At 35.3% G+C, this 16,497-nt stretch overlaps 1 protein-coding gene across 1 annotated transcript; it reads right to left on the bottom strand.

Moving 5' to 3' along the window:
• Positions 1-215: 215 nt before the first annotated feature.
• LOC128548181 (putative uncharacterized protein DDB_G0279653) lies at positions 216-11,430 on the bottom strand. Its single transcript, XM_053522616.1, has 2 exons — positions 11,344-11,430; positions 216-824 (listed from the first exon to the last, which is right to left on the bottom strand). Exons 1-2 carry the CDS (start codon positions 11,428-11,430, stop codon positions 216-218), a joined length of 696 nt encoding a protein of 231 aa, XP_053378591.1.
• Positions 11,431-16,497: the final 5,067 nt, after the last annotated feature.

Genomic DNA, 16,497 nt, shown 5'->3' with positions numbered 1-16,497 from the left:
TGACCTTCATCAAGTATTCAATACATCTGATACGAAAAAAAGAATGCGGAAAAGTTGAAATTACGGTGCTACGATGGATAGTCAAAAGTCGAAACCACGATGATGAAAACACGAAACTACGATGGTGAAAAGTCGAAACAACAAAGCTGCGATTGTAAAAAGATTTTATTTCGTACTTCTGTCACAGTACTTTAGACTTTTCACCACGTGTGGTTTCATTGTTTCGACTTCTCTACACCATGGTTTTGTTGTTTCGACTTCTCTACATTATGGTTTTGTTGTTTCGACTTTCCACCATGGTTTTGTTGTTTCGACTTTCCACCATGGTTTTGTTGTTTCGACTTCTCTACACCATGGTTTTGTTGTTTCGACTTTCCACCATGGTTTTGTTGTTTCGACTTCTCTACACCATGGTTTTGTTGTTTCGACTTTCCTCCATGGTTTTGTTGTTTCGACTTCTCTACACCATGGTTTTGTTGTTTCGACTTCTCTACACCATGGTTTTGTTGTTTCGACTTTCCACCATGGTTTTGTTGTTTCGACTTCTCTACACCATGGTTTTGTTGTTTCGACTTTTCTCCATGGTTTTGTTGTTTCGACTTCTCTACACCATGGTTTTGTTGTTTCGACTTCTCTACACCATGGTTCTGTTGTTTCGACTTTCCACCATGGTTTTGTTGTTTCGACTTCTCTACACCATGGTTTTGTTGTTTTGACTTTCCACCATGGTTTTGTTGTTTCGACTTCTCTTCACCATGGTTTTGTTGTTTCGACTTCTCTACACCATTGTTTTGTTGTTTCGACTTTCCACCATGGTGATTATGCTTTTAATTTTGATTTTTCAACATCGTAGTTTCTGCATTTCACCATCGTACTTTAGGCTGTATACCATGGTACTTTCGGGTATTCGCCACCGTTATTTTGAGTTTTCAACGTCGTATTATTGTCATTCTGACGCAATTACAGTTATACGAGGTTGAACGTAATTATAAACGTCGTCTGAAATTGAAGGATTTTTGTACATGTATGTACAATTTTAGATATATACTTCGATCTTCTTGGACACTAAATGAAATTATATAATATATGCATTTAAAATCTCCTTTATTCATAGAGTTCTTATCAGTGTTTTTCTCTCAATGATTTGAAAATGAGGTTGATGCCTTTCCTCTCAATGATTTGAAAATGAGGTCGATCTCTTTGGGACGGATACACACTGTAAATAATAAAAGTAAAATAAGTTATAAAACACAAATGTACATTATTTCTGCAAGATTGTGTGCATAGCATATTATAACTGTTGTAATAATGCACACTTCAGATCTAAATACAAGCAGAGATTAACAAAATGTCAAAGCGGGTGACCGAAAAAAAAATGCAGCAGAGTGGGGACTCGAACCCGGTGCCTCGAAATATCGCACCGATGTTCTACTGACTAAGCTACCCGGCCTTCTACATACATTCTTCCCGTTTTGATATTCAAGTCCTATACCCTGACATATTTCCCCGCCATTTTGAAATTCGTCATCATATATTTCAACGGGTACTTTATAAATCAAGTAATTACAGGTGTCGGAGACTAACCAGTGTAATGCCCTCACGGTCCCACGTTGGTCGCCACAGGAAAATGTGCAGCCAGACCTGTACTCGAATCTGGGGCCTCTGAATACCGTTCCGATGCTCTGCTAACTGAGCTACCCGGCCGCCAATAAATACATGTACACACTTTTCCCCCAATCCTATACAGTGACATATTTCCCTCAGTATTAGAATGAATAACAGGTAGTACATCCGATACTAATATTTCACATTTTATTCAAAAGTTTCAACCACAATCTTATCATCCCCAACTTTTGTTATATTTGACTGGCATATCATAGTAGGTTGCCCACCCTCCCCTCTTAATCAATATTGGTTTCTCTGCTGATATTACTTTGAGCAATAGATTATATAGGAAATTTATTATTTTCAATGGTAGATTTCAAATATGTCTTTTGGTTTGTGAATATTTTAGCACATATGACAGTATGCATTAATCTCTTGTCTTCAATATAATGTGAAAATATTTACTCTAACTAAACACCTTCTTGCTTCCAATTTTGTCTTAAAAGTATCACCACTGCTTATATTGAACATATAGGGAAAATCGCCAAACTTAACAATTTCTTTTACTTTAGAGGCAAATAAATTATATTTTTAAAAAAATGACATCTTATCATCATATATGTAAGTGTTCTTGTATTATTATAATTGTAATAGGGTAAAGGCTTCTTGCTTCGATGGTGAAAAATACGAAATAATTTAGACTTTTAATCGTTTAATGTTTTCATCAGCAATGTTTCACCATCGTAGTTTCGTTATTTAGACTTTTCAACATCGTAGTATCGTTTTGTTGTTTCGAGCTTACAGTATGCGGCGATGGACCGACCAGGGCACTGTATATACAGGACACAGGGTCGGATCCAGATTTTTTTCCAGGAGGGGGCGTGGGATCCAAATAGGGGTCAGGTTGGTCAATAATAATATAAAGACTAGTTTATCAGCAAACAAACTGATCTCACTGCCAATGTTTGGGAGGGGGTGTCCCACGAAAAAGTTTTGTTTCTCGGGGTCAACAGACAGAGAATTTCCAGCGTTTTAGAATAAAACAGCAAGAATCTGAATCCCATCAAAAATGTAATCATCACTTCGAAAATTAGATATACAATATTATTTTACAAATTTTTTCATGATATGAAAACGAGCATAGTGGGGGTACGGATGAACATAGACGAAAAATTCATTAGGTTTTGTCTGTATAGATTCAGTGTAATTCACATACATTTATGCCCATTCACCTGACCTAAACAAAAAGACTCGACTAAAAAAGCCTCCTGTTGCCTGTCTTTTTTAATCTATTGACATATATCACTGTGTCTACTAAATATCAAGCGAATTGCTAAGGTGAATAAGTGCCAGTCCTGCCAACCTCTCCTTATGCATTGTATTGCGATATAATTCCTAATTGCTTTTCCCGTAATGAACTTATTTTTATTCAATTTTCAGAGTGCAGCTTTAAACGTTTTCACCATTAACTTTGAAAATCTAGGGTGTGTGTGAGCGGGGAGGAGGATCCGGACCCCCCCCCCCCCGCCTCCGCCGACCCGTATCCCCGCGGAGCCGCCCATGGTAGAAGAATAAATTGGCCTTTTCAAGTTCTTCTGTAGGAGGAAGTTTTGTACATGGACATGTACTTTAACAATATGTCCTTTATTTCGAACCGTTGTTGCTTTGTAATTTTTGATGACGCGTTTAAACACACTCATTGGGAAAAATCGGGGATTACCCATAATATTACGAAATTTACTTTCAGTTTCAGGTTTTATACAAGTTTCGCTGTTTCTGTACTGTAACAACAGATCATCGATATCGGCTTATTTACAGTACTATTTGCACTAAAGATCTGCTGTTGCAAAATATATGTTTTGTAATTTGTGTACAACAATAAAAGATCCATTATGTACTGTTCTGTTTCTAATATTGACAAATGTTTGAACATTTATGAATGAATAGCCGCCGGATTCTTTTTGGCAAATTCAACCTGTATTTATATGCCTTCACAAAAAAAAAAAGAAAACTATTTCATACTGTTGTATTAACTTTTACCTGCTTCGAAGTAAGTTTGAATTTATTATAATTCAGTACTCGTGTTTAACAAGTTAAAGCATAGCAAAAGTTCCTTCTAGGGCATACATCCATATTTTTTGCAATGTCTGTTTTATACTGCCAAAAAATGTCAGGTAAGTATTTACGCTAATTATTTAACATATATTGTTAAATCCGACAACAAATTAACTATGTTACCACTTTCAGTAGAGTAAATATGGCAATAAAACATTGACCCGGTCAATCCATTACGATTCGATGCATGAATTTGTTGCGCATAATTAGAGGGTCGCAATGAGCTTTGTTTTCACATATTAACCATGCATTTGAATGTAACGATAATATTTAGTTGTTTACATTTAAATTTGCTGATATATGTCTATTTGGTCGACTGAATGTACATATGTAATATTCTTCAAGAATGGAAGAAATAAAAGAATCAATCAATAATCCTTGGGTTTAGTAATATGTAATCCATGGAACGCGTTCATTCAGAGAGTCGCCTCAATTAGGAAAGAATAGTTTAACGTCAGAGGTTATTTCTAAGGTCACGGAGTTTAATTGGCCAGCTTGTAATTACAACAGCTTTCGATATCAGTAGTTCAGACAAGTGTGATTTATCGAATTAAAATATTCCTTCTCAAGAGAAGGAACAACAATTCTTTATGGAAAATTGTATTTTGCCATGCAAATGGATTCCTGTTTAACATAACTTGAAAAGTGAAAAAAGTGTTATTAGATCTGTATAAACAAGCAGTATCTTTCAGAACAAATATGTTACAACGTAGTTTTACCTGTAGTTATTGAGAAATGAGCTATATAAATATTATGTATATGTACATATATGTGACCCTGTGACATTTATTATTAATGGGGTTGCCCAATGATTTGTAGTGCCTCATTCATAGGTTGCTGTGCCTTCAAATCCTACCTTGATGTATGAAATTGGTACATGTGTGAAAGGTATTCGTCTGACTTGTAAAATATAGGTAGTTCTAGTATAACGCGAAGAAAACAATTCTCAAAGGACCACCTTTGGCTTCACTCTTCATTGAAAAGCTAGAATATGACTTTAATGTTGACGGATCTTGTCCGTAAACTGACAAGAAAGATTTTATATATTTAAAACGTACAAAAACGAGTTAAAATAAATCAAATTTATTTCCGTATTTGATTAAGTTGTTGCATCAGTTTCTACTTACATAAAACACTTGATACAATCATTTTTACAAGAAGTGAATCACTTGTTTTTGCACATGAGCGTAACGCCTTTACGACCAGACCAACCTTGGTCGTCCCAAAATCAATTTTTGGGGCGTCCGGATAAATCTAACACATATGGTTAAGTGTATCAATTTGATTTAGTTCCATTTTTGTAGAAAAAATATAACCACGTAGGGACATTAAGATATACTTTTAGCTTTATTACTTATTACTCCTGTTCCGTATTTTTAGCTCACCTGTCACAAAGTCACAAGGTGAGCTTTTGTGATCGCGCGGCGTCCGTCGTCCGTCCGTCCGTGTGTAAATTTTTGCTTGTGACCACTGTAGAAGTCACATTTTTCATGGGAGTTTTATGAAAGTTAGTCAGAATGTTCATCTTGATGACATCTAGGTTAACTTTGAAACTGGGTTACGTGCGGTCAAAAACTAGGTCAGTAGGTCTAAAAATAGAAAAACGTTGTGACCTCTCTAGAGACTATATTTTTCATGAGATCTTCATGAAAATTGGTGAGAATATTAATCTTGATAATATCTATATCAAATTTGAAACTTGGTCAAGTCAACTGCGATCAAAAACTAGGTCAGCAGGTCTTAAAATATAAAAAATACATTTTGACCTCTCTAAAGGCCATAATTTATTTCTCAAAGAATCTTCATGAAAGTTGGTCAAAATGTTCAACTTGATGATATCTTGGTCAAGTTTGAAAATAAATTACGTGCTGTTTAAAACAGCAGGTCAAAAAATAGAAAAATAAAGAAAAGTGGGAACTTCACAGGTGTTCAACACAACAAAAATGAAAATGTTGCAGGGTCGATTTGATTGAGCCTGTTCATGGACGGTAGTGGAAATGCATGCTACCGTCCACGCCCTCTAGCCCCGAGTTGAGCAGAACTCAACATTTACACATGCTAAAAGTACAAAAAGCAATTTAGAGACATCCGCAAATGTCATTTTTGCCTCCCTAGAGGCCATATCTTTCAATGGATATCATGAAAATTGGTCAGAATGTTCTCCTTGGTGGTATCTAGCAAAAATTTGAAAACTGGTCAACTGCAGTCAAAAATTAGGCCAGTAAGTCTAAAAATAGAAAAACCTTATGACCTCTCTAGAGGCCATATTTCTCAATGGATTTTCATGAAAATTGGTCAGGGTATTTGAATTGATAATATCTAAATAAAGTTTGAAACTGGATTATGTGCGGTTCAAAACTAGGTCAGTAGGTATAAAAATAGAAAACCCTTGTTACCTCCCTAGAGGCTATATTCTTCAATGGATCTTCATGAAAATTAGTCAGAATGTTCACCTCGATGATATCTAGGTCAGGTTTGAAATTGGGTCACGTACGATAAAAAATGGCCAGTAGGTCTAAAAGTGGTAAAACCTAGTGATTTTTCTAGAAGCCATACTTTGCAATGGATCTTCATGAAAATTAGTCAGAATGTTCACCTCGATGATATCTAGGTCAAATTCGAAACTGGGTCACGTGCGGTCAAAACTAGTTCAGAAGGTCTAAAAATAGAAAAACCTTGTGACCTCTTTAGAGGCCATATTTTTCAATAGAGCTTCATGAAAATTGAACTGTCCACCTTGATGGTATCTCGATCAGGTTTATAGGCCATACTGTTCATGGGATCTGTATAAAAGTTGGTTTGAATGTTTATCTTGATAATATCTAGGTCCAGTTCAAAACTAGGTCAACTGCGGTCAAAAATAAGGTCAGGAGGTCTTAAAATAGAAAAACCTTTTGACTTCTCTAACGGCCATATTTTACAATGGATCTTCATGAAAATTGGTCAGACTGTTCACCTTAATGATATCTAGGTCAAGAGCGAAACTGAATTGCGTGCGTTTAAAAACTATGTCAGTAGGTATAAAAATAGAAACACCTTTTGACCTCTCTAGAGGCCATATTTTTATGAGATCTTCATGAAAATGTTCATCTTTATGATACATGTATATAGGTCAAGTTTAAAACTGGGTCATGTGCCTTAAAACTAGGTCATTAGGTTAAATAATAGAGAAACCTTGTGACCTCTCTAGAGGCCATATTTTTAAATGGATCTTCATGAAAATTGGTCAGAATTTTACTTTGACGATATCTAGATCAAGTTCAAAACTGGGTCACATCAGCTCAAAAACTAGTTCACAATGTCAAATAATAGAAAAAACGTCATACTCAGTTCAAAACTGGGTCATATGGGGACAGGTGAGCGATTCAGGACCATCATGGTCCTCTTGTTTTTATTTTAAAGGATGGCTTCGTTACTATCGTAACACCATCATCGAAATGTTCTAACAACGTTCAAAGTAAGAACTCTCACGATTTCTTGCCATATATTGTTCATATTGTTCAGAAGCAACCGCAAAGTACCATTCCATCCTCTGCGCGTAAAACAGTGTAGCGTCATGTCTGTGAAACAAATTTCTCTCTTGAATGTAACATACTTATGTTTAAAATGGCAAATATTTTATTTGAAGAAATATCTCCTTGTTTTAGTAAACATCTAAGTTATATTTTATGGGGATAAAGGACTATTTACTGCACCTTTTCTACTTTTTTTATCGACATCAGATAATGTATTTATACTTTAACAAATGTGTTTACTTCTCAAATTAATTTTTAACGATATTCCAATGCCTACCCCACATTGAAATTTGCATGTAAAAAACGAGGTTCTCTTTATGACAACCTTGATCGACAATATCAGATTTCAAGGTAGACGTTCTATTTATTGACACACAGGTTAAACAAACTATCTCCATATATGGTTGTCAAGCTAACTATTTCAACGAAACTGTTTAGACTTTGACATTGAATAAACACAAAGTAGTTTTCTCAGGTCTTTGCGTACTTTGTAGTGTTTTCAAATGTACATTTTCTCAAAGATTGCAATATCTGCAATTATTTTGATGTTTATAAGTTATGTATTGTACGATCAAATATTTTTTAAATGCATAGAGATTTTTTTTTCAAAACACAATATTTACATGATTTACTATGTGTTTGTATTTATTTTGTACTGCTTACGCTGTCTTGTTTGTTGTAAGCGTTTTCTTTACTTTTCTCCTCACTAACCACATTGCTACCCTTCCCCCGCAATCCTTTCCCCTTGCATTAGCGCTAGCTTGCTTTTGCATTCCCTCTCCTTTTACTTTGAGTAAGTTACCGTGCCCACCTTAATGGTGGATGCCAACCGTCCGTAAGCGGTACCCGACTGTTGTTTTTTTCCTGCTTATGTGTTTGCATTTGTTCCTTGTGGGTCTGTTTGCCTTGGCCGGCCCCCGCGGTATTTTAATATCTTACTTGTTTGCTTGTTTATCTATGTATGTAAGTTATGTGTGATTGCGTGCGTGTGTGTGTGCGTCTGTGTGTGTGCGCGCACGCGCTGATGTGCTTACGTTGTAGGGTAACTTAAGCATTCCCTTTTGCATAATCATCCTTGTTCTACTTTCCCCCACCCCACCCCTCATCCTTTAATATCCATACCCATTCCTTCCAAACAATTTTTTTCTGTACTTTGTATCAAATAAAAGTGTACTTGTTGAGTTTTTGAAGCAACCTGTCTATATAATATTTGTCCGTGACAGCTTCTTTTTGTTATGGGCCTGCAAATGCGTGGCTCTATATAGCTGTGTTTGGAATGCTCAGTGATTCCGGGAAATCTACCCTTACTTTATATCAATTATATTGAAAATCTTTTATAATTTGTACGCTGTTAATCAATTTTACGTGAGGAAATACGACTATCCGTTCAGTATATCAGCAATTCTGTCAAAACCGACGAATTATCTTTTTATCTTTTCTCTTATATCACTAATGGTAGGGAATAAAAGTAGAAATTTAAGTTTCGTAAATGCATATGTAATAATGTTGTGTAGTATTTCTATTTGAGTCGTTTATATCAGTTTGAAAAAATAATCTGTATTTCGATGCTGTCTGTGGTACTACTTTCTTCAAATGAGACGGAGACATACATTTGTGTTATTTATAAAATTATTACGCCATGCTGTACACACGCTTTAACCAATGTTAAACGATACTGATTATTAAAATATAATTATTTTTACATTTTTGTAGTAAATGATATAGTACAAATTCTGGATTCAAACTGAATAATTTCCAATATACTGCGTTAACACGAGGAAAAATTTAAGCTTTTCGGAACATGTGTATTCATTAAAAAATAGATTGGGATTTATGGAATTGTAAGGCGCAGCACAAGCATAGCTCAGGTAACTTTATTTGCACACATATTTCAATCTGATTAACATGTACATGTATATTTCATTTTGCGAACGTATACTTTAATGAATCCGGGCGCGTAGGAATGCCTATTTAAAGAGTGGTGAGGAGTATGGGAACCGCTTAGGTCCCCATCGGGTCCAGGGCAGAGCCCTGGTAGGGAGGGGCGGGGGCGAAGGCTCCTGGCGAAAAAATGGTTTGCAGAAAATTGTGTAATATTTTAAGCTCTTAATGTTGATATTACTGATTGAAATTCATAATTTATGGTAACTGAAGAAACCGTATAAACATATATAGGCCATTTTAGGGCATAATGTTAAACATTTGGAGACAAATCCTTGCACCCGTGTTACATTTTGGTTAAGATGGTCACCGGATTTTACTTAATTATTTTAACTATAATTTTAGCACAGAACTTTAAAGATATTTTGGCATAAACAACAATCAAAAATTTGAGTCTTTGTGTTTTCGTTTTCTGCAAAGGCTGACTCTGCTTTTATCAAATATTACCAATTTATCATATTTTACTCAGTTTTAACAAATTTTAAACAGTATATACTTAATCTAAAAAAATATGTGGAATTACGGGCGAACTGGCGTACAGGTAGCTACGCACCTAAAGAAGCTAATTAACATAAATCCGGCTCATGTTTATAAATGATAGTACTTGCGTCAAATGTCTCAAGTATACGTTAAATATGTTTTTTATGTGCACATTTTCAGAGTATTTCTTCAGTTTTGTCGATGTTAATTAAAAGATAGGAGCGATCAAACTAGAAAGTCAGTATAAATTTTGGACAAAACGTTATCTCCCATGTTAAAAATAAACTTAATTTCCTATCAGAATGCAAAGCTTTATTATTTGGCAAAAACCAATATCTTCCGATCAATTCAACTATTGCCAAATAAAAATGAAATATTATCTCATATGCATATCTCAAGGTTGTTTACAACCGTTGTTGAAATTGTTACCCCTAAATCATGAAAGGTTTTGATATCTTTGATATAATAGCCACCGGTTTCTTTTTGCCACGCCGGTATTTGGCAAATTCAGCCCATATTTATACGCGCTTTACAAAAATGAAAATTGCCCTAAATTCTTACATTAACCCACCTATTTTAAAGTTAGTATGTTTTGATATCATTACTAGTTATTGGTATATAAGTACGAGAAAATTGTATTTGCCATGGCAAAACGGTCTTTTTTGCCATGGCAAGAAAGTTCACGATTTTGCCATTTGTTTTGAAGTGATGCTTCAATTAAATGTAGTAACTCTATATTAGGTTTTAATTTTCAAATCGTCATCATCATTAAAACAGCATCAGATAGTATTTTACCAATAGTTAACTGGAAAGTTCGTGATTGGAACTTTTTAATTTTTCAAAATGTTTTATTACATGTAACAGATTTGAATATCTCAACCACAAAAAATAAATAAAAAAACCCCCAAAAAATAAACAAACAAAGAACCCCCCCCCCCCCCCGCACACACACACACACCCTTCCCCCAAAAAATATTTAAAAAACAAACACTACACATAGCCTATTTGGACGCATGAGGTCATTAACCTTGTTTATTTTATAGATGGACACACTAGGCAAGTCATGGCATAATTACACTATCTCATGCATGGGTACTCCTTTATCACCAATCTAATTACCATGTCTTCTGATCAGAAAAATTCTTCAAAGATAACAGGCAATATTTCTTTTTCTCTTGCAAAGGGAAAATCGGAAGTTTATGGGTCAATCGTTTTGTCATTTCCCACACATTTCAATTGTTACACATGCAAATTGTCTTTTTCAAATATGTGCTTTATAAAATCGATTCATAATGTAATGCTTTAAGCTTTAACACATTGAAGTATCACGGAAACTTGAAAAACATTATTTCAGTAATAATAATAATCATCACCATCAACAGCAGCAGCACCACCATCAGCACCACTATCATGACAACCGCAACAGTTATCGTCATCAAAATTTTTATCACCCACCACCACCACTATCATCACAACCGCAACAGTTATCGTCATCAAATTTTTTATCACCCACCACGACCACTATCATGACAACCGCAACAGTTATCGTCATCAAAATGTTTATCATCCACCACGACCACTATCATGACAACCGCAACAGTTATAGTCATCAAAACTTTTATCATCCACCACGACCACTATCATCGCAACCGCAACAGTTATCGTCATCAAAATCTTTATCACCCACCACAACCACTATCATCACAACCGCAAATGTTATCGTCATCAAATTTTTATCACCCACCATCACCACTATCATCACAACCGCAACCATTATCGTCATCAAAATTTTTATCACCCACCACCACCACTATCATCACAACCGCAACAGTTATCGTCATCAATATTTTTATCACCCATCACCATTACTATTATCAGCATCACGACTATCAACACAACCACAACGACAACTACCATCATTTACAAACACTTTCATCACCTGCAGCACCACTATCGTCAAGATCATCATAACTAGCATTATCATCAACATTATCATCTTTACGACTGCAACAACCATTATCATTAGCAGCAACAACATCAACACCAGATCATCATCGTTATCATTACCATTGTATACATCATCATCACAATCACCACTCTCATCACTGCCTCTGTTGTCAATATCATCGTCATGATCATAATCATCTGTCATTACATCGTCATTGTTATCTTAGTTTCATTAACGTTTTTGCTGATGAACAAGATGAAAACAGATGTTGTCGGAAGATAATGGTTTGTTGCTGTTATGTTGATGATGACTACAGGTGTTTGTATTGTTGTCAATAATAATGGCGATGACTGAGTGCTCAATTGGGTGATAGATGGGTTTTAGGATATCAATGATGATGATAATGATGACGGTTAAATAATTGCTGATAAACATTTTCATCCTAAACACACGAACAGCAATCAATAGTTTTTGTTGTAAACAATTATATGAAACAAATCATCATCATTCCCATAATCTTAAAAAAGTATCCTGTTATGTTAAGTTTGACTATAATCACCAGTCTTATTATAGTTGGCCGCTTTAACAGCCACATATACATATAACATTATTGTATTTCGTCTTATGAATTTTCAGTAATAAACCAGTAATGCCGTTGCTTTTAATATTAATAACTTTTTGTTTCCCTAAAACATGAATGATTTTGATATTTTTGATATAATAGCCGCCGGTTTCTTTTTGCCACGCCGGTATTTGGCAAATTCAGCCCATATTTATACGCGTTTTACAAAAATGAAAATTGCCTTAAATTGTTATTTTAACCCACATATTTTAAAGTTAGTATGTTTTGATATGATATCATTACTAGTTTTTGGTAAATAGGTTCAAGAAAATTGTTTTTGCCATGGCAAAACGGTCTTTTGCCATAGTAAAATAATTTTGCCATGGCAAGAAAATTCATGTGTTTGCCATGGTATTATTTTTTTTTATTTTTTAACTCATCTGATTTTTTGGGAAAAAAAATGATGAGTTATTGTCATCACATGATCGGCGTTGGCGTCTGCGTCTGTGTCGCTGTTGTCTGGTTAAGTTGTATGTTTAGGTCAGCTATTCTCCTAAACTATCAAAGATATTGCTTTGAAACTTGAAACACTTCTTTACTATCATAAGCTGACCCTGTACAGAAAGAAACATAAATCCATCCTGCTTTTTGCAAGATTTATCGCCCCTTTGTACTTAGAAATTATCAGATTTATATGGAAAAGTTTATAGCTACCTCCCCTTTCGTTATTTAGCAAACTGTACTTATTTCAAAATAAATAAGCATGCATTTAGAGCCACACGGAGTTAATACTTCGAATGCCACCAATGTGACATGCGATATTTTGCTGTTTGAGCAGGGCATGCGACAAAATATGTAGTGGAGTCTTGGAGTAGTGTCATGGAGTGGAGTCATGGCGGAAGACTTAGAAGTACCTTGGAATGAAAAATGGAGTGAGATTTTGGAGTCCAACTCATATGTTTAATTTCTTTTCCATACCAGATATATTGATTACATGATGAACTCATAAAGAAGGAGTGGTGGAACGAGATTGTTGTTGGAAAAAGCGAAGCTACTTATGATGATAATGGTTATGATGGTTATGATAGATTCTGTAGCTTTATATGATGATGTTCGTGCGAAGTATGCTGATATTACATTTGTCAATGCTTTGATAATGCTGATGTTGAAAATGCAACTGATGATATTAATAGCACTGATGATGATGGTGGTGGTGTTTATTTTTGGAATTGAGAAACGGAGGGAAAAGAATGACATATAGTTATGCCAGTTCTTTATGATGATTTTGTTTTGAGTTTTATTGCTGCTGCTGCTGCGGTTTATGATGATTGTGGTGGTGGTCGTGATGTTGGTTATGATGCTGATTGTAATGATTTTGAATTGTGTTGACAAGATGTTTTTGATGATAATGTTGGTAGTGATGAAGATATTTTCATTACAATGTTGTCAGTGAAATAAGAATGGCATGTATATGATAATGATGATGATTTATGTTGTACCTTTTGGTGAAAATCATTAGTGACGATGAAAGTGTAATCAAAGCATTGTTTTAAAGTGATGCTTCAATTAAATGTAGTAACTCTATATTAGGTTTTAATTTTCAATTAAATGTAGTAACTCTATATTAGGTTTTAATTTTCAAATCGTCATCATCATTAAAACAGCATCAGAAAATAGTATTTTACCAATAGTTAACTGAAAAGTTCATGATTGGAACTTTTTATGCCCCCCTTCGAAGAAGGAGGAGTATATTGTTTTGCAGAGGTCGGTCGGTCGGTCGGTCCGAATGTAGACCAATCCGTTTCCGGATGATAACTCAAGAATGCTTGGGCCTAGGACCATGAAAGTTGATAGGGAGATTGGTCATCACCAGCAGATGACCCTTATTGATTTTGAGGTATGTATGTCAAAGGTCAAGGTCACAGTGACCCTAAATAGTAAAACGGTTTTCGGATGATAACTCAAGAACACTTGGGCCTAGGATCATGAAAGTTGATAGAGAGGTTGGTAATGACCAGCAGATGACTCCTATTGATTTTGAGGTCAGTATGTTAAAGGTCAAGGTCAAAGTGATCCTGAACAGTAAAACGGTTTCCGGATGATAACTCAATAATGCTTAGGCCTAGGGTCACGAAAGTTGATAGGGAGGTTGGTCTTGACCAGCTGATGACCCCTATTGATTTTGAGGTCAGTATGTCAAAGGTCAAGGTTGCAGTGACCAGGAACAGTAAAATGGTTTCCAGGCAATAACTCAAGAACGCCTGGGCCATGACCAACAGATGACCCCTAATGATTTTGACGTCATTAGGTCAAAGGTCAAGGTTGCATTGGCCAGCAACAGTTAAACGGTTTCAGATCTTCTTATCCAAAACCATATGGCATAGGGCTTTGATATTTGGTATATAGCAAAATCTAGTGATCCTCTAACAAGATTGTTCAGACTATTTCCCTGGGATAAAATATGGCCCCGCCCTGGGGGTCACATGGTTTATATAGACTTATATATGAAAAAAACTTTGAAAAAAACTCTTGTCCATACCACAGGGCCTAGGGCTTTGATATTTTGTATATGACATCATCTAGTGGTCCTCTACTAAGATTTTGAAAATCTTCTTGTCCAAACCACAGAGACTATGGCTTTGATATTTTGTAATGTAGCATCATTTAGTGGTTCTCTACTAAGTTTGTTCAAATCATCCCTCTAGGGTCAAATATGGCCCCGCCCCAGGGGTCACATGGTTCATATAGACTTATATAGGGAGAAACCTAGAATCTCCATGTCCATAACTTACATCATTCAAATTTGGACCACATGTATAGTTTTGAGTGGCAAGCTGAACCTTGACATGAGTTGATCTTGATCTTGACCTGTGACCTACTTTCACATTTCTGTAGCTACAGCCTTCAAATTTGGACCACATGCACAGGTTTGTGTACCGAAAAAAAGAACTTTGACCTTGTACTGACCTAGTGACCTACTTTCACATTTTTGAAGGTACAGGCTTCACATTTGGACCACATGCATAGTTTCTTGTTCAAAAATAAAATTTGACTTTGATTTTGACCTAATGACCTACTTTCACATTTCTCAAGCTACAGCCTTCAAATTTGAACACAAGCATAGTTTTGTGTACTAATATGAACTTTGATCTTGAGATTGACCTAGTGGCCTACTTTCACATTTCTGAAGGTACAGGCTTCAAATTTGGACCACTTGCATAGTTTTGTGTTCCGAAATAGAATTTGACCTTGATTTTGACCTAGTGACCTACTTTCACATTTCTCAAGCTACAGCCTTCAAATTTTGACCGCGTGCATATTTTTGTGTTCTGAATTGAAATTTGACATTGATTTTTCCCTATTACCTACTTTCACATTTCTCAAACTACAGCCTCCAAATTTGAAGCACATGCAAAGTTCTGTCTACCGAAATGAACTTTGACCTTGAAATTGATCTAGTGACCTGTGTTCACATTTCTCATGCCACAGCTTTCAAATTTTGACCACATACACATTGTTTTGTACCGAAATGAAATTTGACTTGATTTTCACCTTGAGTTCTGAATTGAAATTTGACATTGATTTTTACCTATTACCTCCTTTCACATTTCTCAAACTACAGCTTCCAAATTTGAAGCACATGCATAGTTCTGTCTACCGAAATGAACTTTGACCTTGAAATTTATCTAGTGACCTGTGTTCACATTTCTCATGCCACAGCTTTCAAATTTGGACCACATACACATTGTTTTGTACCGAAATGAAATTTGACCTTGATTTTCACCTTGAGCTAGCCTTGAAATTTGGAAATTTGAAAATGGCTCAGTGGATGTGGCCAAGATCACTCTGTAATCTCTTGTTAGGTTAATAGGTTAAAGGTCAAGGTCAGATTAAACCAGAATTGTAGAACTTTAATTTACAGTGAGCATACAATTTATGTTCCTTGTGCAATTACTGGATGCATCAAGGGGGGCATTTCGTGTTTGACGAGCTCTTGTTAATTTTTTAAATTGTTTTATTATAAATAACACATTGCCTATTTGTACACATGAAGACATTAACCTTGTTTATTTTATAGATGGACACACTAAGCAAGTCATGGCATTATTGCACTGTTTCATGCAGGGGTACTCCTTTATCACTAATCTAATTACCATGTCTTTAAATCAGAAAAAAATCTTGAAAGATAACAGGCAATATTTTTTTTCTTGCAAATGGACAATCGAAGTTTATAGGTAAATTGTTTGGTCATTTCCCACACATTTCAGTTGTTACACATGCAAATTGTTTCTTAAATGTGTGCCTTATAAAATTGGTTCATTATGTTATTC

This window comes from Mercenaria mercenaria, chromosome 14 (genome assembly GCF_021730395.1).
Source record: "Mercenaria mercenaria strain notata chromosome 14, MADL_Memer_1, whole genome shotgun sequence".
NCBI lineage: Eukaryota > Metazoa > Mollusca > Bivalvia > Venerida > Veneridae > Mercenaria > Mercenaria mercenaria.
This window is presented reverse-complemented; position numbering and strand designations above follow the sequence as displayed.

What these genes read in the sequence shown, in the direction of transcription:
- LOC128548181 (XM_053522616.1), bottom strand. Translation starts at nt 11,430, where the DNA reads ATGGTTGCGGTTGTGATGATAGTGGTGATGGTGGGTGATAAAAATTTG. An exon ending in TTGTGATGATAGTGGTTGTG is followed by an intron (nt 825 to 11,343) that starts GTGGGTGATAAA and finishes CAAAATTAAAAG; the next exon opens with CATAATCACCATGGTGGAAA.